This window comes from Thrips palmi, unplaced genomic scaffold, assembly GCF_012932325.1.
Source record: "Thrips palmi isolate BJ-2018 unplaced genomic scaffold, TpBJ-2018v1 HiC_scaffold_12, whole genome shotgun sequence".
NCBI classification, from domain to species: domain Eukaryota; kingdom Metazoa; phylum Arthropoda; class Insecta; order Thysanoptera; family Thripidae; genus Thrips; species Thrips palmi.
This window is the reverse complement of record NW_023144623.1, coordinates 4,459,561-4,485,326: the sequence shown is the minus strand read 5'-3', so window position 1 is coordinate 4,485,326 and position 25,766 is coordinate 4,459,561. Positions and strand designations below refer to the sequence as shown.

Here is a 25,766-nt window from a genome sequence, read left to right as displayed (position 1 = left end):
AGGATATTCCGTACTCCACTCCTGTGGTACAGTAAATCCCGTACAAAGTACAGTAGATCCTGTCAAAAAAGTACAGTAAATCCTGTACTCTGAACTACAGTGACAGCTGTACTTATCACTACAGGATTTACTGTGATTTTTTCCCAGAGTGCGTGACCTCGCACAACTCCGAGTACGCGAAATTTTCCGCACAAACTTGTACGCAGCATCACCTGAATGTGGTTGAAATTTTGAAGTGATCTGCGTGAAAAGCGCGCCTAAAGACTTTGCACACTGTAAAAAAATCCGTTCTTGTACGGAAAATGTACAGACAAATATAGTGCGGCGTACGGAAAAAAGTACGGAACGTCCGTACTTGTTCCATAAGAACTCATGTAACCGGGTACGGAAAAATAGTATACAGAAGTTCCGTAGTAGGTCAGGTAAGGACGGTTCAGGCAAATTATTGACCAGATAATGTTCCGTACTTTTTCTGTACTTTTTCTCGCAGTGCACAATGTTTCAACATAGTCTGACACATTATAGCGCATGCGTTTTCAAGTTTTCAAGTTTGCTATAAATTTTGAACATACTTGGGCTATTTGAGTGTACCAATTCGGATGAAAAAATTTCGCGCGAAATTTAAAGTAAAATTGTACGCACAGAAAAAAAAGTTCAACATTTTATTCGCAGATTAATTGTTTTCCTTATGTCTTGGTACACTGTGGTAAAAAGCATCGGAAAATTCTGTAAACAGCTTGTAGTAATTCTCCGTAGCCCCCTTGTCAATATTGTCCGTAGGCTCTTACAGTATTCTCCGTAGGACGATACAGTCTTCCAGGTCCTACGGAGAAGACTGTTCGGCCCTGCGGAGAATACTGTAAGATCCTACGGAGAATCCTGGCAAAATAAAAAACTGAATTTTCCGTACCTTTTTGCCACAGTGTAGAAGAATCGATTTGTAACCTTTCCTCCTTGTTGAGGTTTTTGGGAATGTCCCAAATCGAATGAAACCTTTCGCTATATCTGATAGTTTTTGAATGGAGGGAATCGTTTCATCACGGTAGATGTACAATTTAGTACGTGGTGTTGCGTAACTTTAAACCTTTTAAACGCACTGCATAAAATTGTGCAAAATTTTTCATCAATTTATGCATTTTTACGCATGATCTTATGCGAATTCCACATGTGCAGAAACCATGCCAGTTACACGAGCAAAATTCTTCATAAATATTTAGGATGAAGTGTCCTAGTGGTGCACGCCAAATGTTTATGTACAATTTTGTACGCCATGATTCATGATTTTAATCCTGTAACACAAATTGCATAAAATTGTGCTCAAATTTGCATAAGTTTGTGCATTAGGATTATGCAAATTCCACATATGCACAAGATCGTCCAGGTAACACGAACAAAATTCTACATAAGTATTTGTGTGAAGTGTCACAGTGTGGGTCTAGCGCAGGTCAGAGGGACATAAGTCGCTTCGAGACTATCACAGGTGAGCGTTTTATTTCCGGTTGCCAATCACTCTCAAAACTATAGTCTGTGACGGGCTGAGAGTGTAGGCACCTGCGCGGTCAAAAAGTCGCCTTTGCTGAGCCTCGCTCGCAAAACCGGATGGTCTCACTTAGTTCGTCAAGCCCACTTTGCGCTGTGGTCCCAGCGGCTGCGTGTCGGCCGCCACAGTGCAGGAGCGCCGGCGGGGTAGGCCACCCATTGTACTGCCGCATCACTTGTAAAACTAAAGCGTAGTTGTACGCTTCATTTAAGCGTATGCAAGAGCACTGTAAGCCTAATTAGCTTTGTTTCGACATTTAAATTTGTAAATGTACACCGTTAAAAATCCACTGTAATATTACAACACAATCACCTACAGTAATGCCGTTATAAAACAACAGTATTGTTTTGTGTCTGAACGGGAAACCCATCCAGAAACAGCACTTTCGTTTCATAACAATTTCCTTGTCAAGTAACAACAATGTAATCGTCATTCAAAATAGTTGTGTTGTCGTTGAACAGGTTTCATGTTTAGAAACAGCCTTTTGCAATCTTAAAACATATTTTGTTGTCAGGTTACAGGTGTCTTGTTTAATAACAGCACGATGAAATCAACACAAATGTTGGGAAGACATCGTCGAAGACTCCAAAGAGGTATTGTTTTATTACAATCGAACTGTCAGAAATCAGCACCGAGGGCTACAACATGCTTGTAATAAAACAAGTCGTGCTGCTATCAAACTTAACAGCATAAGTGCTGTTAATTTACAGCACTTTTTTTAACAGTGTAGTTCAGCATCCAATGGGGTACTCCAATGAATCTTGAAACGGAAGAAGAATATAAAAGTAAGCCCTCAATAAACGGTCTGGGCCCAGATTATCACAAGTTTTGGAGTGATAAATTGATAACTACGCTAATAAAGCGATAAATGCGCTGATGCAAACACAATAATTAATGCACTAATAATGCATTAACTTTTTCATAGCGCTACTAATGCAATAAAAATGTCATTGATTTATAAATTTGTTCGTTATTCATCTTGGAAAATCAGTGAGTCTGAGAAATTTACGCGGCTGATGGGGAATGGGGGTCATTGACCGCCAACATATCTCCCAAAATGTCTCTCTCTCGGCGCCCGATCTAGTTTTTCTTCTTCTGGGCCACACTGCAGCACCTCTAGCGTTGCTCACCGATAGCCACATCAGCGAGCTCATTGCCCTGCGGAACAGTTGGATCGAAGGTGATCCAGCCAGGAAAGGATTGTCAAAGCAAAAAGAGAAGTCGCCCACTCTGCGCGATAGACGCTGCCAGCAATAGCCTAATCAGCGAACTGGAGTCAGTCTTCCTCAAACCGCGCGAGGCGAGGAAGCGAATAGATTTCTCGCCTAGTCCCCGCCGAACTGCGGGTGAGTTCGAGACAAACGAGAAAAGTCAATTGTGAATTTTTCCGCGTCCTGAGCTGTGCCGCGCTGTGCAGTGCTTCTAAAGTGCTCTCGCTGACTGGCAGCCGCGTCTTCGCGTTCTCAAATGCCCTCGGTCAAATTTCCTATGAATCACTGTTTACATTGTGCAAACTTGTTGTCATTTCATGACGAACTGTTGGACAGGCAGCATATTGGACATCAAGAAGAGCAATAGTGACTGAAAATAAGAGAATATAACTCTGTGTAAGCGGCAGAACTGTGACGCAGGCGCTCACGAATTTCGCATACTTGGTTCTTGTTGATGTTTTCCCGACTTCCGATTGAGCTCTTATTCGGAGCCTCTAACTTCATGCTTAAAAATAATATGAATAATATGAAATATATTGAATATGAATGATAATATGAATGAATAAAATGAACAAAGTTATGCACAATATTTTTACACACCTTACGCACGTATCTATCAGTGCATGCATACACTCTTAAAACCTTACGAAGTATTTTGAGCATACATATAACAAACTAATAATATACTTTGTTATACGAAGAACTAGTTTGTAAATTACGAGGTATTTTCTTTGTAAGCTTACGTATGCTCAAAATACTTTGTTACACAAACTGCTTTTCTTTGAAAGGCCCAAAATAGTTTGTAAGGTTTTCTCTGTGTAGTTAAGCTTAAAAAGTGCATAATGCATTATAAAAGTCTACCCGAGTTGTGTACCCACTCATTTAGCAGTGTTTGGCGCGCCTGGCGGGCTGCGCTCTGACGTGTGATGGCCGAGCGGCCTGGCCTACCCGGGTGGCCTTGAAGCGTGGAGTCCCCGAAAATGGTCGCGCCAAAGGAGGCGGCAGCTGGGAAGTGTGTCGCTTTGTTCCATTCACAGTGTACCCCGAGTGCTCAACGCTTATTATTTTTCCAAAGCCCAGCAGTTTGTCGAGATCGTTTAGTTACGATGGTGTCCGCACTCATATACGTCCTACAGAAATTTAATTCTGCGTGTCATTGGAAATTGCAGAGCCAACCCACCTGGCAAGATGGCAAGGATAAGTGTGCTGCTGCTTCTTTTCGGGTAAGATTGCACTGGAAATAGCAACTTTCATAGGTACTTTTTTCATTATTGGGTAAGTAATTAGGGGAGCCATCTTTTCCAAAGGTACTCTCATTGTGGATAAGTACAGCTAGCAGTTAGTTCAAATAATTGTCCCCTAGGCCTAGTAGTTATTCTTCACGTAAAGTTTATTGTTATTACCATTACTTGGAAAACATCTTGATCCAAGAACAATGTTCTGGAGAGTTAGAAGAAGAATATATTTTCATGAGAAATCAATGATCTCTCTTGACCAGAGAAAGTCATTTCTATAAATGTAAGATGAACTCTTTGCTGATGTCTGATGAGCTTATCAGAAACGCATCTGCGTCTTGGACGGACTTGTCAAAGAAATTGATCCAAGAAGCGGAAGAAGGGAATAACTTGACTTCTCCCCAAATTGAGTTTTTATTTTATTATTGTGCCTAAGAATGGTTTCCATCATTACACCAAATTATTTGACTGAATTCCAAGCAGTTTAGGAGAAAATCCACATGGAAAAAGGGTATAACTCAACTTAACCCCTTTTACGGTCTAAATTTCATTGGAAATTGGAGATAACTCAACCGAAGTCCACATGAGTCCGTTTGACAAATTGGCAAAAGGATATAACTCAACTTGTATTTTTATGAATCTAGTGTAAAAAGAATCAACTCATCTTAACCCCCCCTTAATTTTAAATTTCAATTTGGAAAAAAGAGCTAAGTCCAAAAAATACACCAGAGTAACATACACTTTATGCAGACTATTGTTCCACTTGACTTGTCTCCAAATTCCTCTTTGTTTAGGAAATATAAGGTGAGCTGACTCTGTTTTCCATTTCAACGGAAAGCGATAAGTCGCAGAAATCCTCTACGGAGTGACCTTACACTTTTGATTTTTTTCCAAAATTTTACTAATGCTTTTTGAAATTATTAACATCTGCAAGATTCATTTGTTTTGTTTTAGTTTTCCCTGCTGACAGTTTTTGGTTTCTCCTGAAAAATGGCCAAAATTGAGTTATCCACTTCTTCCGCTTCCTGGATCAATTAGTGTAGTTGACCGCCCAACTCTCTTCGGTCCAGGGCTTGCGCGCTGTGCCCATCAACTGCGAACGGCCAAGCTATGGCGCCAATCCTTTCCCTCCTCTTCAACTCTCTTCAGCAGCAAGTTAAGATAGCGAGGCAGCGACAAGGAGTTGATTTCATTGTCCCCGAGCCGCCTCCAAATTTGGTAAGACTAAGCATAAAGTCTCAGCATCGTCCTCACCGTCCACTCTCAGAAAGTCAAGTCGGTGCATGGTCGACTTTAGAATTGATGCGTTCTATGCAAAGTAGCGTGGCACAGTACGACAAAATATGCGGCGACCATGCGGAAATTCCAAAAAGTTTCAGTTTGTTCGTGCCCCACCATCCCGTATAATGTAAGGAGTATTTACCTGTAGTGGTGTGTATGAAGAGTTTTTCACCTTGTGGGTGGAGTCAAACCAGGCACTCACTTGGAATTCGAGAGAGTTTGGAACGACGCCGCGGAGGCAGCCCAAATGTTGCGTTGGTCCAAACAAATGAAAATCGCTTTGCAGTTGGAGCAGTGCCGCCTGGCCAGGTTGCAATCGTGCGAAACGCACTTTGTCCAAACACCTGACGGCTACATTCTGGAATTACATCACATCCCTCCAGCCACCGCCGGTGCGATCCCGGTGCTGGTGTTGCACGGCAACTTCGGCACGAGTGACGGCTTCCTCATGCGCACAGACCAACCCAACCTTGGTAGAGTGTTTCCGATGGCCGGCGGCTTAGAGGAGAGGTACCCACTCCAGACCTGCTACGAAATATGGGAGCCCATGTCGCGTAAACGGGGATATTTGCTTGGGCACCGCACAGTACACACTTTAGTGCTCTGAGTGAGCACTCAGTTCATACTTAAGTTCAGTGTGCTTTCACTGTTTCAATTGACTAGTTTATTCCATTTGTGTATTTAGGGTTAAAGCTTGTACGGTCGTCGATACAGACACTGCACACCTGTATTTCGTAGCAGGTCGAGCGTACTTTTTTTGAGTGTTGTGTTACCCGCTTTTTGTATATATATCAATTTTTTTTGTGATAAGCTACAAGTCTGCACAGGCTGGCTATGATGTCTGCTCGGCAAACTGGCGTGGTTCTTTTCGTTCCAAGAGGCATGTGCGGTTGAACTCGTCAGACCCGGCATTCTACAATTCAGGCAAGTTGTGCGAACTGAATCATAAAGTTGCAAGTTGCGTCTTCACGGGGTTTGTAAGAATTTTTGGCACTTTGTTTACTCAATCCAATGGGCAGGGTTGAATGTGATATTCACGACAACCCATTTGAAGAAGACATCGTCAAAGACTCCAAAGAAGTATTGTTTTATTACAATCGAACTGTCAGAAAACAGCACCGAGGGCTACAACATGCTTGTAATGTCCGTGGCTGCAAACTTAAAGGAGAGGTACCACTCCAGACCTGCTACGAAATATGGGAGCCCATGTCGCGTAAACGGGGATATTTGCTTGGGCACCGCACAGTACACACTTTAGTGCTCTGAGTGAGCACTCAGTTCATACTTAAGTTCAGTGTGCTTTCACTGTTTCAATTTGACTAGTTTATTTCCATTTTAGTGTTATTTTATGGTTAAAGCTTGTACGGTCGTCGATACAGACACTGCACACCTGTATTTCGTAGCAGGTCCGGAGCGTACTTTTTTTTGAGTGTTGTGTTACCCGCTTTTGTGTATATTATATCAATTATTTTTTGTGATAAGCTACAAGTCTGCACGAGGCTGGCTATGATGTCTGGCTCGGCAACTGGCGTGGTTCTTTTCGTTCCAAGAGGCATGTGCGGTTGAACTCGTCAGACCCGGCATTCTACAACTTCAGGCAAGTTGTGCGAACTGAATCATAAAGTTGCAAGTTGCGTCTTCACCTGGGTTTTGTAAGAATTTTTGGCACTTTTGTTTACTCAATCCCAATGGGCAGGTGTTGAATGTGATATTCACGCCAACCCATATTTAAAAAGATAATGCACAATTTTCGCTGGTATGGGTTGAGGGTAATTCCTGCATTTATAAGCGTACGGCGGTGAAAGCGGTTCCTAGTTTTCCCAGGTAGCCTATGCACTGTAAATGTCTTACAGTGAAAGGATGCACCGTGGATATTTTCTCCATAATACCAACGAAATTCGTCAAAATATCTATAAGGTGCAGTGAATTCTGAATAATATGTTATGAAGTCAGCAGCACTACCATAATATGGAACATTTTCACCATAATATGGAGAATCCTCACTGTACAACATTTAGAGTGTGGTAAAGATAGGCTACCTGGGAAAACCAGAAACAGCCGTCTGGGATGTCTATTATTTCGTTTTTGTGCAGTATGCAGGACATCGGCGGCATCGACGTACCAACCTTCATCGATTTCATCCTTGACCGCACAGGACAGCCCTCCCTGCATCTCATAAGTCACTCCATGGGATGCCCTGTCACTCTCATCGCACTGTCAACGGTAAGGATGGGCGGATAGTGCACTAGCACAGATTATTTCATAAGTTTAACCGGCCAGAATGAAGAGGCCTTTGATTAAACGTTCAAATTGTATGCATTTTATTGAACGTTACAGCGTCCGGAGTATAATGCCAAGGTGCGTTTTGCTGCACTCATGGCTCCAGTGATTTGGCCACGCAACACGCTGCAAGTACTGGCTACCCTCCTGTTCGACGTGTTTTCCAATGAGCTTCGGGTAAGTACGTAACAAACTTACGTGGTAGGCGCTGCAATATGATCCATTAAGATGAAAGAACTTTTAGGAAGTTTCATAGAAGTGCTTCAGAATATTTCTTTTTTACAAAAACAAAGCTTCTTTACATCACTATTCACATCAATTGTTGTCTTTGCCTCTTGTTTAATTTCAGGCGTTTATGAACCTAACCAAGCTCTGGAACCTGATTCCAAGATCGGCGTTTTTCCACAACTTGGGAGACTTGATGTGCAGAGACAATTCACCGCTGATCGAAACGTGTTGGTGGGGATTTGAGCTGATATTCGGCAAGTCGCACCCTTCTCAGCGTATGAAGGTAAGAGGTTCTCCGTGGAGTGATATTTTAGTTATACTGCATTAGAAATTACATTTTTTAAGGCATCCCTTTCTTTTTGCCCAGGAATTTATTCCATCCGTATTAGCCACTCATCCAGCAGGGTCTACTTTCAACATCCAAACCCAGTACGCCGTATTCAGCATAACCGGTAACTACCTGTGTCAATAAATGGCTTCAGATCAATTTTTGTGGGTCATTATGCACAATACCTCATTCGTGATGGAACCTGCTTGGGGAATGAGGGCACCGTAAAATCGTTTCCTGGTTTTCCCAGGGAGTCTATGGTAAAGGCTTAGGCAATTTCCAGGGAGATACTGGGACAACGAGGAACCGTTTTACCCGTGTTGTTTGATTGGGCGATGGCTATGTAAAACCATGTATCCGTACGAAATTATTTCTCTGATGAAACTTAAGTGTAATTGTTGCACACTTCATTTAAATGTAGAAAAGAAATTCTCCGATGGATTTGAAGTAGCAGGAGAGGAGCGGAGTCACAACCTCTACGCTTGAAGCGAAGCGTTGCAGCTTCAGATTTTAAAATTCAAGTACTGCTTGAAACAAAGAGGTGATAATCCTACCATTTACGTCACTGTTCAGCATTTGCTTGGTTGTTTCAGGCCGGTTCCGACCTCTAGGGAAGGGAATCAGAGATCCACAACCTCCTCCCGATTACAACCTCACAGCAATCACCACACCTGTCGGACTCTACTATGGAGCCACTGACGCAACCATGGCAGTAAAGGTAACAAAATTCTATTGAGCAACACAGAAACGGCAAGAGGCACGCTTATAACCATTCAAAGTACTTAGAGCATGTGTAAGGCACAGACACTCGAAAAAATTCATCACAAACCATGATGTGTTTTCTTTATAACTTTGAACACTGTTTGAAAAAATCCGCACTTTGGCACGGAAAATGTTCAAACGAAGTGCGGAAAAGAAGGATGGGCCAATTACGCTTGATTTCAAGCATGAACTAATTACGCTTGAAAACAGAGGGTAATACTGCGCTTTAGTTTCACCCGTGTACATGAAAAAAATTGTTGAGATGTTTAAAGATACATGCCTAATTCGAGTATTGCTTTCCAAGGATATGGTCCGCTTGGAGCGGGCCCTCCCGGTCCTAGAAGACAGCTACCTCGTTCCTCTGAAGCACTTCAGCCACTTCGATTTCCTCACAGCAACAGACGGCCGCAGTGTCCTCTACGACCGCATTATTCAGAAGATGAAGACTGCAGATTACAGAACGACTTACGATTAAATTTAGGAATTTAAGTTCTGCACTAAAGACCTAAGATATTGACTGTTTCTATCCGATAACTGAATCGTACGAAGAGAATGTTTCTTTACCGCATTCGGATCTCGCCAACAGAGAAAAAATTATTTTCTGCCGTTTGATATTTTTATAATATAAAAGAACTAACAAGAGGAATGATTTATTTACACTATATCTCCATAGCGACAGCCACCGGTATCACAGACATTTCCTTAAGCTCCTGGTGCTGCACTGGGCAGCTTCGCCTGAAACAGAACACGCATATTAGGGGACAGGCCTTCTCGGTAAGAGTCATGAAATGTTCCTTGACTAAAACGGATTGTTGTCAAATCCACGTGAAGCTCTTTGTAAAGGAAACAAGTTTAAGACCAAGAGCGAGCGTGACTGAACTGAAGGCGCAAGATGCTCCTGGTCCAGTTTGAACATTCAAGGCTCCCTAAACACTGTGAACCAGAAGACCGGTGGAGGCGGCCAAAATGCTAGACGCATTTCGAGCTCTAGAGTCGTCAAACGGGACTCAGAGCGACCGTGTGACCCCACCAATAGATTCCTCGTCCGGAGAGCAATCCGTAGGTGGAGTCACACGTCCGGTTCGAGTCGTGTTTAGCGACTCTGGAGCTCAAAACGCGTCCGGGATTTTTAGGCCGCCTCCGCCGGTCTTCTGGCCAAGTGCTGCGGCACGGCGCACTGTGCGAAAAAAACACAGTGAATCCCGTTAATTTTTTTTTTGCCGGGATATACTATAGTTCAGAACACAGGATTTACTGTACCTCGCTACAGTATTTACTATACCTGGTACAGGATATTCCGTACTCCACTCCTGTGGTACAGTAAATCCCGCACGAAGCACAGTAGATCATGTTTTAAAGTACAGTAAATCCTGAACTCTGAACTACAGTGACAGCTGCACTAATCACTACAGGATTTACTGTGATTCTTTCCCACAGTGTGACACTCACGTCGACGTGGATGGCGAGCAGCCCGTCCTCCTCGCTGCTGCGGATGACGATCCTGGCCGTGCCGTCGGCCTGCACCTGCACTGCCTTGCCCAGGCAGCGGCCGCCCTTCAGGTTCCCCGAGATGACGTCACAGTACGTGCCCGCGGGCAGGCAGGTCTGGCAGAGACAGAGACAAACCGCACTGTGATTCGAAGATGGTGACGTCACACGCTTAAGACCTTACGAAGTATTTTCAGCATACATAATACAAACTAATTTACTTTGTAGTTCGTAAATTGCGAATTATTTTCTTTGAAAGCTTATGTATGCTCAAAATACGTTGTTATAACAAACTGCTTTTCTTTGTGAGGCCTAAAAGGTTTTCTCTGTGCATTTTAGTTGGAACCCACGTTCGTTGTCACGTTCGTTAGTGTGACACCGCCCTCTAATTAGGTGTCACATTCGTTTGAACGTGGGGCCAACATTCAAAACGAATATGACGTCAAATGAACGCGATGAAATTCACATTCACGACGAGTACGAAGTCTTACACATTTGTTTGACCGACAGTTTGTTGGCAACAGCCATCTGGCGGCGTGCTCCGTCGCACTGACTTCAAGTTCGTTACGGTCTGCGCAGTTCCCTGCACAGCTCAGCAAACTCCTCTCTCTCTCTCTCTCTCTCTCTCTCTCTCTCTCTCTCTCTCTCTCTCTCTGCAGCGTCACGAGTACGCTCTCAGCAGCGTGTATTCATTTGATTGAGTACGCTCCCAGATGCCGGTGCAGTACCAGGAAATCCTATCAGGACTTATTTGGATCCTTATCTGGACTTATTTGGAAAGTCCTATCAGGACTTAATTGACTTTATTCCCAACAGAGTATACTTCTGCATAAATTGCTCATCGGAGTACACTTTCAAACAAGTGTATGAGCGCACTCCTGGGAGTGTACTCAAATGAGTGCACGTTTCTGTGAGCCTCACCTAAATACACGCCCAGGAGTGATCTCAAAAATGATGAGAGTCTACTCTTGATTGCACGTCAAAGAGAATGTACATCGAGAACACACTGTTGAGTTGGCTGCCTGGCAACTCCACTCTTAAAACCTTACGAAGCATTTTGAGCATATATACATAGTACAAACCAATATACTTCGTTCAACGAAGAAATAGTTCATGAATTACGAAGTATTTTCTTTGTCAGCTTGTGTTTTGCTCAAAATACTTTGTTATAACAAGCTGCTTTTCTTTGTAAGAACTAAAATAGTTCGTTAGGTGTTCAGAGTTCAGAAAGTCTTCGAAAGTCTTGAATTTCGTCCGAAGATTCTTCGTTTGCATACTTCTGGCCTTAATTCGGAAATCAGACCTCTAGGTCTTACAAAATTTGTCTGAATTTTAAGATTATTTTTTTTAACAGTGTACCTGCAGGGACTGGTCCAGGTCGTAGCCGTCGTTGTTGAAGGCCACGAAGCCCTTGGTGCCGCGGCAGAACGCGATCTGGTTGCTGCCGTTGTCCCACCAGTTGGTCAGCGGGGTCACTGTGAACACGAATCGAGGACTTCTTGAGAATCCCCCTTTCATTTTGATGGGAGGAATCGAATCTGAGCGGATGACCCTATTGTGCCACGCTTGAGTCCAAGTGTAAACAGATCACTTGAAAACAGAGGATAATGCTACGCGCATTTTCGGCCAGAATTGCAGCTATCGAATTCAGCCTAGAAAATAAAATTGATTCCCACAGCAATTTTTTTTAAATTTTTGGTGTGCACCCTAAATGTTTTACGCAGAAGTTTTCCATAATACGAAGGAAATGGCGCAAGCATAATACGAAGGTAGTTTTTCTTCGTATTACGAAGATTTTCCTTCGAATCTTACAATGAAATGGCTAAAAAGATTCGTATTACGAAGGAATATTGCTTCGTATTATGCTTACGCCGAATTAACTGTAACATACGAATAACATGGGTCAAATTTCATTGTAAGAAATTTAGAGTGTGGTCACTTACTTGCCACCACGTTGCCGAAGCCGACCATGTTGTAGATCTGCCTCCAGCGGTGTTCGCAGATCCAGCCCGCGCCGCACGAGTCGTCCGCGTTCACGGTGGGGCTGACGAGCTCCCCGTTGGACTTGGCCGGGGGCCCCTGGTCCTTGTCGTCGAACGCGAACGAAGACATGACGCGCTTCAGCGAGTGCGGGTGGGCCAGCATGAAGCCGACGGCCATCTGGAGGAGAGAGGCAGACAGATGCATCATGCTGTTGCCGTTTGCATATTCCGACGTACACTGTCAAAATTTTGGTTGTCACTTGATGACATTTTCAAGGCTAACTTTTTCCTTCCAAGAATACCATTAAATCAGTTCATGACTTAGTTGTCATGCCTGCACGGCGAAAACGGTACCTGGTTTTCCCAGGAGCCCTATGGCGAAGACATAGGCGATTTCCAGGGTGTTCCTGGGAAAACCAGGAACCGCTTTTACCGTGTATGCTATAGTTTATGACTTTGTTGTCATGCCAATGCTAGAGTTCATGACTTTGATGTCATGTCAATGCTAGAGTTTATGACTTTGTTGTCATGCCAATGCTATAGTTGTCTGGCCAAAGCTATAAGTATACAAGCATTGATGAAAATAGCGTCAATTCGTGATGACACTGTGATTTTCAGAAAGTGATGAAAATTACATGCACAACTTAGTCATTAAATGACGAAATTTTTTTTTTACAGTGAATGAGGAAGTGTTGCGGTGTACCTTGTACTTCTTGGAGTTCTTGTAGGTGAGGATGTTACTGCCCCCTGCGCCGTGGCCACGCTGGTTGTCGTGGTTGTCGACGAACACGACCGACTCCATGCCGTCGGGGAAGTTCCAGGCTGGGCCTGCACAGTGACGCGGTGTGAAAACCGAAAGACTGAGAGTCCCACGTCCCCGAACATAATTATCCCCCAGGTGTTCTTAGGCATCACAATTTTATTAATTTCAGGTGAGAGACTGGAACAACGGTTACAGTGCACTGCCGTTATGAACTCGTTATTCGCCTTAAACTCTCAAGTAGCAAACATGTATTTCACACTTACCCCAATTGACCAGCCAACGAAGTTGATCGTTTCCTCCGAAAACGCGTCCGATCTCAGCACTGTAGCGGAAATCCAGGACGCGCCCGCTGTCGAGGTATTCCTTGTACGAGACTGGCTCGTTACCTGGAAGATAACAACAATTAAATTTACTGGAATTTAGTTTTAATGTCAGCCAATTATTGATCGTAAGTGTATCTTAATTAAACAAAATCACGAGTCCATGGAGTTTAATGAACGACTCAGAACGCACGTACTTCACTCCCATCAAAGAGCTAGTGATGCTAAGGGTGAGTCACCGGTTTTCTTAAAATGTATATTTTTCCAAATAAATTACCAGATCATTTACCAGAAGTTGAGCAGGTAACTTGACCAGGTAATTTACCAGAGAATTTCTTTCTGTGCAGGTGTTCAGCCGGCTGCTTGACAATCGTTGCTTCTCTGATGGAACTGACTCAAAAACTGCCGAGTGCAATTTAAGGACCAAGGCCGAAGGAAGAACGAATTCACTGCTTCATGAACTCGGCACGCATAGTTTTAGACGAGACGAACTTAAATCCGAGCACACCTTACCCAAATCGATAACCTCTTGATAGACGAAGGCTCGTGAATTTGGCGCGAAGCCGTGAGCTTCATTCAAATTCCTGACGCGCCCGAAGATGGCCTTCAGGTCCTCAGGCCACATGTGCTTGGCAGCGTCGACACTGTGGGAAGAAGAAAGAGGGTTTGTCTCCGTTAACGGTTTGTAATAGTAGAGGGCGCTGAGATTCACGGCGAATATTCATCAAGAGTATCCCGTCCCTCTCCTCCAGAGTCTGCACTGTTAAAATTGATACGTAGTTGTAAGCTTCTTTGAGGCGGGCGTACAATCACGCTTGAAGACGTCTTAGACGCTTGTCGAATGCTCAAAGGAACGTGACATTTTGTCTCATACCAACGTGATTACTCACCGGAAGCCAGCCACCCCCATCGTCACGAGTCGGTCCAGCAGCTCCACTTGCCGGTCACGCACCTCCTGCTGCGACTGGTCCAAGTCTTTGAGACCAACCACCTCGCAGTTTCTGACCTGCCAACACAATTTTCACCTGCCATCAGAATACCAACGTCTGGTGATGAAGAGTCTACTTGTATGACCTGCAAGACTTTCCAAAGAATACTGTTTGCTCTACAAATCAAAGAGCGCACATTGTATGCTCTACCAAAAGCATGCCTGCAATCATGCTCTAGCTAGCGCATGCCTGCCGAGCATGCACTTACTAGTGCATGCCATGTACACGCTTCCTGATGCAGACAACTACCTTTCCCTTATGCACTAGATGCATGCTTCAGTAAGCGTGTACTTGGCATGTATGCACTAGTAAGTGCACTGGTAGAACTCAAGCGTACTTTTATGCCTCTTCAAGCGTAGTAGAACTACGCTCGGCTTCAAGCGTAGTTCTCCATTTCGCCTCTTTCCCGCCTATCTAAATGCAAGGGAGGATTTCTAATCTACGCTTGACGCCAAGCGTAAAGTCTTCAAGCGTAGTTGCATGCTTGAATAAAGCATACAACTACACAAAAAATCTACACACTTAAAAGTGTGTACTCACTGAGTACACACATAGAAGTGCATGCGTTTTCCCTATGCCGCGCATGCACCTCGCAAGTGTGTACTCACTGAGTACACACTTTAAAGTGCGTACTCATTCAAGTACACACTTCTAGGTGCGTGCTTAGGCAAGTACACACCTAGAAGTGCATGCTTGTAAGCACGCACCTAGAAGTGTGTACTGAGTACACACATAGATTTTGTGTGTACGCTTCAGTTTTACCAGTGTGCATGCTTGGCAGGCATGCGCTATAGCTTGAGCGTGCTAGCAGGCATGCTCCAGGTAGAGCCTACAATGTACGCTTGATTTGAAGAGTGCTTGTAGTGCATCTTCAGCATACAAAAGCTTTCGTAGATAATCATTTGTTTCTACAGAGCATTTTCGGCATACATTTATGTATGACTTTGAAAACATTTTGTATTATACTAACTGATTCTCCGTCTTAAAAAAATATGGTGCGATGGTAAGGTATGCACTGTATCGCGTCGCGACGGTTCTTCGTACCTGGTTGGGGTCCTGGTAATTGTCGAGCGAGCAGGTGGGGTGGAAGTGGCTCATGTGGTAGGGTACCGCAGGGTAGTCCTTGTTGTGGGTCTCGGCCGTGGCGCCGCCAGTGCCCACGGCGGAGTCGTGGTCGCCGGTCATGTGGTTCAGCACGATGTCCACGTACGTCCTGCGGGCATATGTATTACCTTGTTATCAATTTCTAAATTTTGGTAGTCACTTCACTATAAACGTCGACACTGCAAGAAAAAGTTTGAATAGTACAACGAAAGTATAACAAAAACTGTACCATAAAAGTACAACAGGGATTGTATAAAGTACAACGAGAATTGTACAAACCACAACGAGGCCTGGACTGCCCAGCGCTCGTCATGCCGGTTCCATTGTACTATGTACAACAACTGTTGAACTTTGAAAGTAAAATAAAGTCCTGATGAAAAATTTGCCAGTAATTTTTGTTCTTTTGTTGTGGGTTTTTCTTGCAGTGTCTTGCAAAGAAATCTCCAGTTATACGAAGGAAATTGTGCATAAGCATAATACTAACGTAGTCTTTTATTCGTATTACAGGGGATTCTCTGTGTATGTCTCTTGTAATGAAAATCCTGCAAATATTCGTATTTTGGAGAAATTTTGTTTCCTATTTTGCCTTCACCGAGCTCATTGTAACCTAGCTCTCTTGGTTTAAATCACACTGTAAGACTGATGAAAGAAGATGAGAACGTCATCTATTTGGGTTGAAACTGTCATCATTTTAAAGCGATAAATTCACTGTTTATCGAAAAGTGGCAACAAATGTTTACAGTGTAGAGTAGGGTTGTCAACTCCGTTAGCGACAGGACTATTTATTATTGGATGAAGTGACGAAGTGAAAAAGTCCAGCTCCCCTGATGTGGCGCCCTGATACGCTTCCATTTCTGAACGTCTTCTGAAGTGTCTGTTTACTCGGTGCAAGAGTTTAATGGCTCGGCCACTCGAACACGCTATCATCGAATGGACAAACACACCGAAGTGTTGCCACACTGATTGCAGCGCATCAAAACAAGGTGCCCTGCAGAGGTGCCGCGTGCACAATTAGGAGATGGCCAGAGAGGGGAAGTGCGTTTTTAATCTCACAAAAGTTTGATCCGGATGACTTCCTTATTCTCGGTGACCTTGTGCGAAAATTGATCAGATACATTTTGCATCACCGAGAATAAAGAGTTTTGATCAGTACCATATTTTGGGGCACATACTTCGTCACCTAAATTGAGGAAGATTCAGATTTATTTTGCACCCAAATTTGGGCAAAGAAAGGGTCTTTCTGCTGACAATGCTAGTGCCAGTGAGTGCGAGACAAACCGCAAACAGCGTAATATACTGAATGGACCCTAACCACGGGGGAAAGGTTCCACTGATACAAGGGTCATTAACACGAGAAAAACTTTGGGTGAGATATTCTTTATCGCCAAATTTGGATGAGAATTACTTGATCACCCATTGCACGAGGAAACCATCCTCACCCTAATTTGGATGAAAACCATCTGCCCCTGGCCCTAGAGGTAGTTGATACACCTTTTATCAGCAAAATTTGGGTGAAGAAGGTTTCCTCGCCCAAATTTGAGTGAGAGCATAATTCTCACCCAAATTTGGGTGATTAGGTGTTTTTTGTAAACCTCGCCCCAAGATTGGGTATTGATCAAAACTTTTTGATTCAGCAACGCACTTACCGCACACCGACGTTGTTGCACCGCCGCACCATCCGCCGGAACTCCTCCTCGGTGCCGGACCGCGTGTTGAGCCCGTACGAGATGGGCTGGTAGCGCTCGTACCACGGCCGCTGCCCGTTCTGGTACACTATCACGTTCTCCGTCACGGGCGACACCTGGAGAGCATCCGTGCGGCGTTATTCGTGTCGTCACTGTCGTTATGTGACGTCTCATTCGTGACAAAGTTAATTTTGTCACGTTCGTCTGAATAGGGTGTCACATCCGTTTGAAATGTTAATTTTGTCACGTTCGTTAGAGCGTGATGTGACATTCGTTTGAATGTTGATTCAGGTTCGAATGAATGTGACATTTTACTCAACGGCCGTGTCACGTTCAAGCAAAAGTGACATCATTGCAAAAACAAAAACGAGACAAAATTCACATTTCGACGAATGGCGTCACATTCGTCGACTAACGGTGAGAAGTGTTTGGGTAAACTTTGGTTTGCGCGAGGAAATCACAAGGTCACGCAGAAGATGTGACATCAATATGACGTCATAAAATGCCTGGTCCTTTGGGTCCTTCTTTGGGTCCAAACACTGTGCTGGTTGTCACTTGATATTTAATAATATCAAGGCAGATGTTCCTTACAAGAATGTCATCAAAACAACGGATGACGACCTTGTTGTCACGCCCATGCAATATGTGTAGGAGCTTTGATTAAAAAATGTCATCAATTTCTGATGAAATTATCATCATTTGTAAGTGATAAAAATACCATCTGCAAGTTTTTCATTAATTGAAACAGGAGGGTCGCAGTGGGCCAGAAGATCGGTAGAGGCCGTTAGAATCCCGGACGGGTTTAGAGCTATAGAGTTGCTAAATGGGACTCGAACCGAAGGTGTGACCCCACCAATCGATTGCTCTCCAGGCGAGGAATCCATTGGTGAGGTCACGCGCTCGGTTCCTGTCCTGTTTAGCATCTTGAAGCCCAAAACGCGTCCAGAGGAACTCTGGCCGCCGGCGCCGGTCTTCTGGCCCACTGTGAGTCCATTTAGCAGACTTTGATCACGAGTTCTAAACCGACCTGGACCGCGCCGTAGCCTTTGGGCGCCAAGAAGTTCTCGCACTCGTCGGCGATGTCGTTCCACTTCCACTCGAACAAGTGCACGATGGCGTTGCGGCCCGGCGCCATCTGCGGCTCGCGCTGCGCCAGCGACGCCGGCGCCAGCAGCAGCAGGACGAGCAGCGCGGTCGGAGGCATGACTGCGAATGACGGGTACACACGCCCACACCGCGCTGGGCTGCCATCCTTCTTGAGGACTGCCAAGGAGCGGCCTGTCTCTCTCTCTCTTTCTCTCTCTCTCTCTGTCTCTCCCACGCCGAACTGGGCACTGCCGGGCCGAGCACGGCACACTGTTATGTTTCCGGTTGTCACTTGACGAGTTTTCACGGATAACTTTTCTTAAAGAAACGTTTTAGCAATCGTAAGTTTTTTACAAGTTTTATTTTGCATTACTGTAGAATGGAACTTACAGTTTAATGTTTTTAACGATCTTATTTTATTTTTTAACAATCTTAATGCTTTTTACAATCTGAGTTTTACCACAGCCGTATTTTGTTTTCATTTCTAGTTATTCACAATTATAATTAGTTTACAATTTAAGCTTTTTACAGTAATCATAAAGTAGTTGCGGCAACATGTTGTCATAATGCGTAGGGGACATCGAATGTGATTGAGTAGAGGAGACATAGTTTTCAAGTGATGTAAATGTAAAATAAAAAAAGACTTTGACTTTGCTCTCTGAATTGAAGGCAGATTTCGACCGGGCAAAGGGACATTCGGCTTCGGTATTGAATCCTTACGGACACATGGGTGTAACGTTTCAAAGTAAACGAAGTACGAGCTGATTGTAAAGAGGTGAGGCTTGGGAAGAACACGTCAAGTTTAAGCTCTCACTTCTCTACCTTCTACCTTTCCAACTGCAGATAAAGCGGTGACCCTTGACCGTGGTTTTGCGAAACGGAAACACGTAACTACTTTAACATTCTTTAATCTCATTTGGTCGGGTGCTCACATTCTGAACCCGATTGCAGGGATTGGTAAAGAGGAAATGGCTACCATACAGTAATAAAACTTTGAACTGAGGTTAGGCATTCGTAAAACCTCCGATTAAACTCCTGGGTCATCTCGTGATTCATAGGTCATTCAGGGATATCACGAACAACAGGAATAAACGTGGGAGAAACAATGGAGTGCTTCTATTTTAATCGGAGACAAGTGAACATTTCAGTACGAAACAGAAGTGATTTTCTGTCTAGCGGTAGAACTCGAAAACAAATCAGGATTTCCAAGGAATGAGTGCACCCCGGATAATCTGAAGTCAAAATTCATTTCGGAAATCGGAGTGCTTAAAGGTAACTTTCCGATGCATGCGAGGAAACTAGAAGCACTGCATGGAGACGCTACGCTGTAAAGAGAGAGCACTTGACCTGCACCCTCGTGCAGATAGCGAACTTGTTGTGGCACTTCTGCTCATCCGTAGCAACCAAGGTCGAAGCATTATGCAGCAACACTTCTTTGTCAACTTATTTTAAAACAAGCATCACAGTAAAAATGAATATCTAGCGGATGGATATTTGGCAAGGACATCTTACAATGTCCTTTTCCTTAATCAACAAGTATAGGCTTCAATTTTTAAAATGTCGGCAGCTGCCAAAACGGTGTCAATATAACTTTTTTAACGGCCAATAAACTTTTGCTTCTCGAGTCCGGACCTACGTCGTTTCGTTCATCTCGTAGAAGTGAATGTGAACCTATGTCGGGAATGGGCGCACGCAACACTGTAAGCAGGGCCAGAAGTGAGAAGAACATCGGAACGCTGCAGTATTATTGTAGAATTTAGATTTCGCGGGTTTTCACATGTTTAAATTATAGTTGACCGTAGTGATACGCTTTTAAGATGGGCAATGAACATTCATCATCAATCAGCAAGTAAGAGATATTTGGCATCTGTTTCCGGCTTATTCCCTTCAGGGGCGTGTACGACTCTGATCCTCGTCACTGTGGGTTCTGCTAGAAGAGTATAGGTATTGAATTGTATGCACTGGAAATAAATTGCAGTGAATCTTGAACCGGATAATGAAAGCAAGGCAGGATTCACAACTGTTTGAAACTGTACGATTATCTGTTACGCTAAGACGTAGTTTGTTTGATATCTACCAACTTTCCAGTGTGGAGCGCATACTTAACTGTGTGCCACTATGGCCCGCAACTGCAGTAATACATGCGCAGTTAAAGTTTGTGAACACAGAATACCCTAAGACAGGCGAATGTTGATGCTGGTTTAGCCTAAAACGCTCAAAAGCTTTGGTAAATCGATTGAAAATGTATTTACTAAATATAAACTTATTTAATTGCTTCAGAAAATAGAACATAACATAGTTGGTGAGAATGTATCTTTCCCACGAAACGCATATGGCCACCGGAAGTAGGAAAGAACGCCGAAGTTGAATTTGATGCTCCGAGTAAATGAGCTTTGGAAGAAGTCGGAGACGGGATTTGCTTCTCTCGGAAGTTATACGGTCTGTGTACACGTCTCACGTAGAAATTCCCCATTATACGAAGACAATGGAGCAACCATATATAACATGCATGTCGGTAGTTTTTTTCATAACTCAATGGTTTCTATTTGCATTTTACGGAGAAAATACAGAAAAGAATCGCAATACGAAGGGATATTGCCTTGTGTTACGCTTCCGCCGAATTCAGTGCAACATACACACTAAGTTACTATAATTACTATAGTAATTTAGTGTGATGGCTCTGGTTTCAATTAAGACACTTTGAATGTACACGGTAAACACGGTACCTGGTTTCGCCAGGAAGCCTACGGTAAAGACACAGGCGATTTGCAGGGGTTCCTGCGGGAAAAGGAGGTACCGTTTTTACCCTGGAGCCGCTCAGACCTCCAAAACATTGCAGGGCGTTTATCATCCTTCATCCGTTGAATCGACGAGCAGCTAAACGAGAGGCCGTTTCGGATTTGCCGTTTTATGGGTAATTTAGGTCGTTTCACTAAAACACTTTGCTCTCTCGGTTCAGTTCTCATCGGGCTCCATTGTTGCCGCCGCTAGGGCCTCGGAGCAGGACGTCTCCAAGCTAGGACTGCTTGTTCGCCATTTAGGGAGGGGTTTGACCACCGGACCCGGAGAACCGCCTCAGCGTCTCGAGGGAAGGTGCCGCAGTGCTGCTGTTACAATGGACGAACCGGTAAGTCTTGCCTTCACTAACTCAAAAGGCCATCCCAATACTGTATTGATCGGATGTAAAAGAATGATAGATGGTTAATAGGGTACTTTCGTAGATCCCTGAGGGAAGCACACAGACGCCTTGGCGGAAGTAGTCAAACTGACACGAAAAGATTCTAAGATCACATGAAATACGTCGTTTGTCTTGTTTGCAGTGCATATGTGTTTCGCGAGCATATTTTCGCTCGGCTAAGTTTGGACGAAGAGGGAGTTTCCGGCCATGCGCAGAGGTCTGCTTCTTCCGGTTCAGATTTCAAGTAATATAGCATATCTTCTGGGCAAAGCCTATCGAATCGTAGTTTGGTAGAAGGCTCGCATAAACCTTTTTCCGTTCGTCTCATAAGGCTCATACCTTTTTCTGTAGCGCTCAAGCCTATCTTTGCACGTTTAAAGGCTCTACCGTTCGACGTCACTACGAGGTCGTCTTTCGGGTGCTTTTATGAGAATTAAGTTAAAGATTTATTAGTATCAACATGATGGTTTATTCGGTATGACGGTATGGCTCACTTCAACCATCGACAAGGAGACCAGCAGAACCCAAAGGAAGAGTTCGAAATAACCTCACTTCAAATCTGATAAGTTAGCCTAGGCGTTTACGAAAATTGTAAGCGCCTTCAGAGACGTCGAAAAGATAGATCCTGTTTAGGACGTCAAAAGATAGGCCTTTTAGAGACTACGAAAGATAGAGCCTTATTCGGGAGGCGTCGAAAGCTTGGTGAACGTCACGCGGGCGCTTTCGGGCTCATGATAGACGGCAGAAATTCGAAGTACGATTTCGTGAACGCCTGGTACATGGTCTACGATTTGCTGGCTCGGCTGCATGATAACAAGGCCTGCCTTCGTTTACGGTTTTGTTGTTCGTACTTTCGCGTCAGAGCATAAGTGGAATATTCCAAGAATAGGATGCTTTCGTGGATCCTGGACCGGAAGTCAATAGTCACCATGTTGGCGGAAGAAGTCTATTTCCGGACTTGGAAATGTAACGAGTACGAAGGTCACAATCCTTCCCTGGAACTTTTCTTCGTACAACAAGTCTGCAATGCATGAGTGTTCTCAGACATCAAATGTACCGCTTGGATGTACTTAAAGATCTCAAGACAGTTAAGGTTCTGCCCAATGGTGTCCTTTGACTTCCGTTCCGCGTTCCACGTCGGTACCCTTATTCGAACAGAGGTTAGTTGTTGAAGCGGGGACGTCCAGTTTGCATTGCGGAGGAGGGTGTTCTCCTGTGTAAAGGTGTATAGCGTTTACAGGGGAAATTTTCTGCTATGTTACGCCGTGGGAGGGGCCAGCGTAACGCCGCGTCATTTAGGGGGAGGGGTATAAGTTACCTACACTGCGTAACGTTATAAACGGATGGCCTCCAACGTGTTCTTGCGGGAGGTGGGGCCAGCCACCCGGAGCCGAACCACACGTTTTGTCCTCGGTTACGCCACCTCGTTATCAATTTTCTTCTAGAGAAGGCTTGACTTCTACATTGCACAGTGGGTTAAGTCCGGTAGAGGTGGTAAAAGTCCTACTGGGCTCTAGAGTCGCTAAGTGACTTGAACAAGCGTGTGACCCGTTCATTGGATTGCTCTCGGAACGAGGAATCCATTGGTGGGGTCAGACTCTCGGTTGGCGTCTCATTTAGCGACTCTGGAGGTACCGTTTTTACCGTGAATACAAAACGCGTTTGGGGAAACGCGTTTTGTACTCACGTCAAAAACGGTACCTGGTTTTCCCAGGAACTCCCTAGAAATCACCTATGTCTCTACCATAGGCTTCCTGGGAAAACCAGGTACCGCTTTTACCGTGATTTTTTGGCCGCCTCCACCGGTCTTCAGACCCTCTGTGCCTCGCCACGGGGTTTCCATCCCAGATCGTAGACGTCAAGGCGGTGTCCCTTGCCCGCAGCTGCTGCTGGCCCTGCCGGACGACGCGCTGCTGGCCGTGCTGGCGTTCCTGCCGCCGAGACAGCTTTTAGACTGCCGCGTGCTGTGCCGCCGCCTGCGCGACCTGTGCCTGCACGCGGACCTGTGGCGCCGCGTCAGCCTGACGCGGTGGAGGCGCCGCTGCCTGTGGCGCGCCGCGCTGCGCCTCGCGCCGTGCCTCCGCGAGCTCGACCTCTGCGACACGGACGACCTGGCGGACGCGGCCGCCGAGGTCGCCGCCACCGCCTGCGTCGTCGCCAAGCTCTCGCTGAACGTGGCGAGCGACAGGGACGTCGCCATGGCCGCGACCATCGTGGAGAAGATGTCCGCCCTCGGCGGGCTCACCGGGTTCAGCCTGTTCGTCAACGACTACTACTACGGGACCGTGTTCGATCTGGACCCGCTGCTGGCGGCGGTCAACAACGTGAGCCATTTGACGCATTTGGAAATCCAGAACGAGTTCGAGTCTGCCGCGCTGCTGTCTTCTTGCGCCGACTTGGAGGGCAGTCCTTCGGTGAAGAGGCTGAGCTACACCTCGTCGACGGAGGACACGTTGCTGGAGGCTTTGCTTGAGACCCACGCGTCCACCCTGGAGCACCTGCACCTGGACACGGAGCACGTCCCAGTGTCGGCGCTCAAAGAGCTGCCCAAGCTGCGCTCGCTGACCTGCGAGCTGCAGCCGACCGAGGACGTGTCCGGGCTGAAGGCCCTGCCCAGCCTCGCCTCGCTGGACTTCTCGTGGGAGGTGAGCGGGTCTCCCGGGGCGCTGGAACTGCTGGGCGAGGCGCCGCACCTCCGGAAGGTGTCGGTGCCTTGCTCCGGTCCGAAGCCCTCGGCCCCGCTGGTCGCCCTGGCCGCGTCGCCCTCGGCTCGCCAGCTGGAGTCCCTCCGCATCCTGACTCGCTCCAAGGACGTCTCCAAGCACGTGATCGCCGCCCTGCCGAAGTTCCCGTCCCTGCGGGACCTCGCGCTGATCGTGCACTCGCGCCGTTTGGAGGACTTCCTGCAGGCGGTGAGCCCCGCGACCGCGTCGAGCCTCTCCATGCTGGTGTTGTTCACGGCCGGCGAGGTGTGCCGACACGCCCTTCTGCACGGCGCCGCCGTCGAGGGCCTCCTGGGCAGGAACCCGCGACTCCACCTCCGCGTGCTCAACAGCGGCGGCTGCTCCGAGGAGGCGGACTGTGAGTGGTGCCGGCTGGGGTGCCACACGGACCTCAGGGCGGCGTACGCGGCGCACTGTAGGGGCGAGGACTGCCCCAAGGACTGCCACAGGTGGACGTGCTGATGTTGACTGGGTGCGGCTCTGTGAACTTCCCCTCGTCTTCAGTCCTCTCATGGGATTTATTCCAGTTCACATTTAACTCTTGGGAACATGTTTTCATGCAAAATCATGCAGACACACGCTCTCTACAAAATTACGCATCTTTGTATTCCAAATTTTCACTCAGACTCGTGGGATGTACGCAATGATGTATACTTTGCATTGTACAGAGCTTACCTAAGTACCTTTGCGTGTTCATTGATACGTTAGATAAGTCCACGAGAGTTCAGTGTGTGCTACGTTAACTTTTTCAATGTGTTTGTTTTGACGTCGTCATGTTTGTGGACGTGTATGTGTATATCTTTATTTTGATCATCATCATGTAAATCTCTCGCGAAATCTCTTCTTTTTTTAAAGAATTTTTGACTTGTTAAGGTGTTTTCTTCTTTTTTTTAAGAACTTGTGGCTAACTTAAAGCTGTCTCTGTTAATCTTTTGACCCGTGTGAGCTCCAATTACATTCATAGACTATGTAAATTTGTCATTTTTTTATTAACACCCTGTTGGTTAAATCGTTTTGCACAGTTCGTGACAACATCGGACCACAACACCTTCCCGTTCCCTCCCGATCAAAAAGTGCTATGGAGTACTATGCACCCTAAAAGACTTCCATGTTGTAATGGCGCAGCTGACTAAACTCTGTAAAGTCTGCGACCCAAATCCATCACAATACAGAGAAATGTGGTCGTTGAGGAGGTTCATGAGTGACGGGGGACCCAGCACTGTGGAAATTTCTTGTCACTTGATGAATCAACCGTGGACGATATCGTCGTCACTTGAAAATGATGGCAGTTTCATCGCAAATGTATGACATTTTTAAGTTCCTGTACTTATTGCAATGGGCGTGACGTCATCAGCAAGCACTGGTAAAACTAAAGCGTAGTATTACCCTCTGTTTTCAAGAGGCTCATCCGCCAAGATTCCCCCCATCTAAATGCATGGGGGAATTTTCTGGGTATGCTTCATTTCAAGCGTAACGTCTTCAAGCGAAACTTAATGCTTGACTCAAGCATAGAGTTACGCTTTAGTTCTAACAGTGAGTTAGATGACATTCTTGAAAAGAAAAAAGTGGCCTTGCTTTCAAGT

The 25,766-nt window shown here is 45.4% G+C and overlaps 3 protein-coding genes across 21 annotated transcripts; 2 read left to right on the top strand and 1 right to left on the bottom strand.

The window, feature by feature from the left end:
* Positions 1–2,118: 2,118 nt before the first annotated feature.
* LOC117640614 (lipase 3-like) lies at positions 2,119–9,496 on the top strand. Its single transcript, XM_034377236.1, has 11 exons — positions 2,119–2,133; positions 3,921–3,974; positions 5,057–5,204; positions 5,554–5,740; positions 6,750–6,864; positions 7,361–7,490; positions 7,605–7,724; positions 7,897–8,058; positions 8,143–8,227; positions 8,697–8,821; positions 9,170–9,496. Exons 2-11 carry the CDS (start codon positions 3,940–3,942, stop codon positions 9,338–9,340), a joined length of 1,278 nt encoding a protein of 425 aa, XP_034233127.1. The 5' UTR covers positions 2,119–2,133; positions 3,921–3,939; the 3' UTR covers positions 9,341–9,496.
* Positions 9,073–18,416, bottom strand: LOC117640610 (alpha-amylase B-like). 2 transcript variants are annotated; one of them, XM_034377214.1, is made up of 12 exons: positions 18,224–18,416; positions 17,158–17,312; positions 15,452–15,620; positions 14,309–14,424; positions 13,932–14,062; positions 13,362–13,484; positions 13,039–13,163; positions 12,297–12,513; positions 11,713–11,828; positions 10,315–10,470; positions 9,524–9,600; positions 9,073–9,311 (listed from the first exon to the last, which is right to left on the bottom strand). In XM_034377214.1, exons 1-11 carry the CDS (start codon positions 18,398–18,400, stop codon positions 9,568–9,570), a joined length of 1,518 nt encoding a protein of 505 aa, XP_034233105.1. In that variant the 5' UTR covers positions 18,401–18,416; the 3' UTR covers positions 9,073–9,311; positions 9,524–9,567. The 2 variants fall into 2 exon arrangements, with proteins under 2 accessions (XP_034233105.1, XP_034233104.1); XM_034377213.1 differs by lacking the exon at positions 9,073–9,311 and having other exon boundaries at positions 9,498–9,600.
* A 737-nt stretch (positions 18,417–19,153) lies between these two features.
* LOC117640611 lies at positions 19,154–25,157 on the top strand. Of its 18 annotated transcripts, XM_034377229.1 has the most exons (4): positions 20,838–21,031; positions 21,122–21,196; positions 21,274–21,409; positions 23,344–25,157. In XM_034377229.1, the coding sequence occupies exons 3-4, from the start codon at positions 21,398–21,400 to the stop codon at positions 24,643–24,645; spliced, it is 1,314 nt and encodes a 437-aa protein (XP_034233120.1). In that variant the 5' UTR covers positions 20,838–21,031; positions 21,122–21,196; positions 21,274–21,397; the 3' UTR covers positions 24,646–25,157. The 18 variants fall into 18 exon arrangements, with proteins under 18 accessions (XP_034233118.1, XP_034233109.1, XP_034233121.1 ...); XM_034377227.1 differs by lacking the exons at positions 20,838–21,031; positions 21,122–21,196 and adding an exon at positions 19,154–19,554 and having other exon boundaries at positions 21,242–21,409; XM_034377218.1 differs by lacking the exons at positions 20,838–21,031; positions 21,122–21,196 and adding an exon at positions 19,868–19,982 and having other exon boundaries at positions 21,242–21,409.
* Positions 25,158–25,766: the final 609 nt, after the last annotated feature.

Bases quoted from the DNA above. Each gene is read 5' to 3' on its own strand.
- LOC117640614 (XM_034377236.1), top strand. From the start codon at position 3,940: ATGGCAAGGATAAGTGTGCTGCTGCTTCTTTTCGG. The intron at 3,975-5,056 runs GTAAGATTGCAC...TCTTCGGTCCAG, and splicing joins GTGCTGCTGCTTCTTTTCGG to GGCTTGCGCGCTGTGCCCAT. The intron at 8,059-8,142 runs GTAAGAGGTTCT...CTTTTTGCCCAG, and splicing joins ACCCTTCTCAGCGTATGAAG to GAATTTATTCCATCCGTATT.
- LOC117640610 (XM_034377214.1), bottom strand. From the start codon at position 18,400: ATGCCTCCGACCGCGCTGCTCGTCCTGCTGCTGCTGGCGCCGGCGTCG. The intron at 13,485-13,931 runs GTAAGGTGTGCT...GTTATCTTCCAG, and splicing joins TCAAGAGGTTATCGATTTGG to GTAACGAGCCAGTCTCGTAC. The intron at 10,471-11,712 runs GTACACTGTTAA...TGTCTCTGCCAG, and splicing joins ACCTGGACCAGTCCCTGCAG to ACCTGCCTGCCCGCGGGCAC.
- LOC117640611 (XM_034377215.1), top strand. From the start codon at position 20,656: ATGCTCCGAGTAAATGAGCTTTGGAAGAAGTCGGAGACGGGATTTGCT. The intron at 20,722-21,241 runs GTCTGTGTACAC...CTCTCGGTTCAG, and splicing joins CTTCTCTCGGAAGTTATACG to TTCTCATCGGGCTCCATTGT. The intron at 21,410-23,343 runs GTAAGTCTTGCC...CCTTGCCCGCAG, and splicing joins CTGTTACAATGGACGAACCG to CTGCTGCTGGCCCTGCCGGA.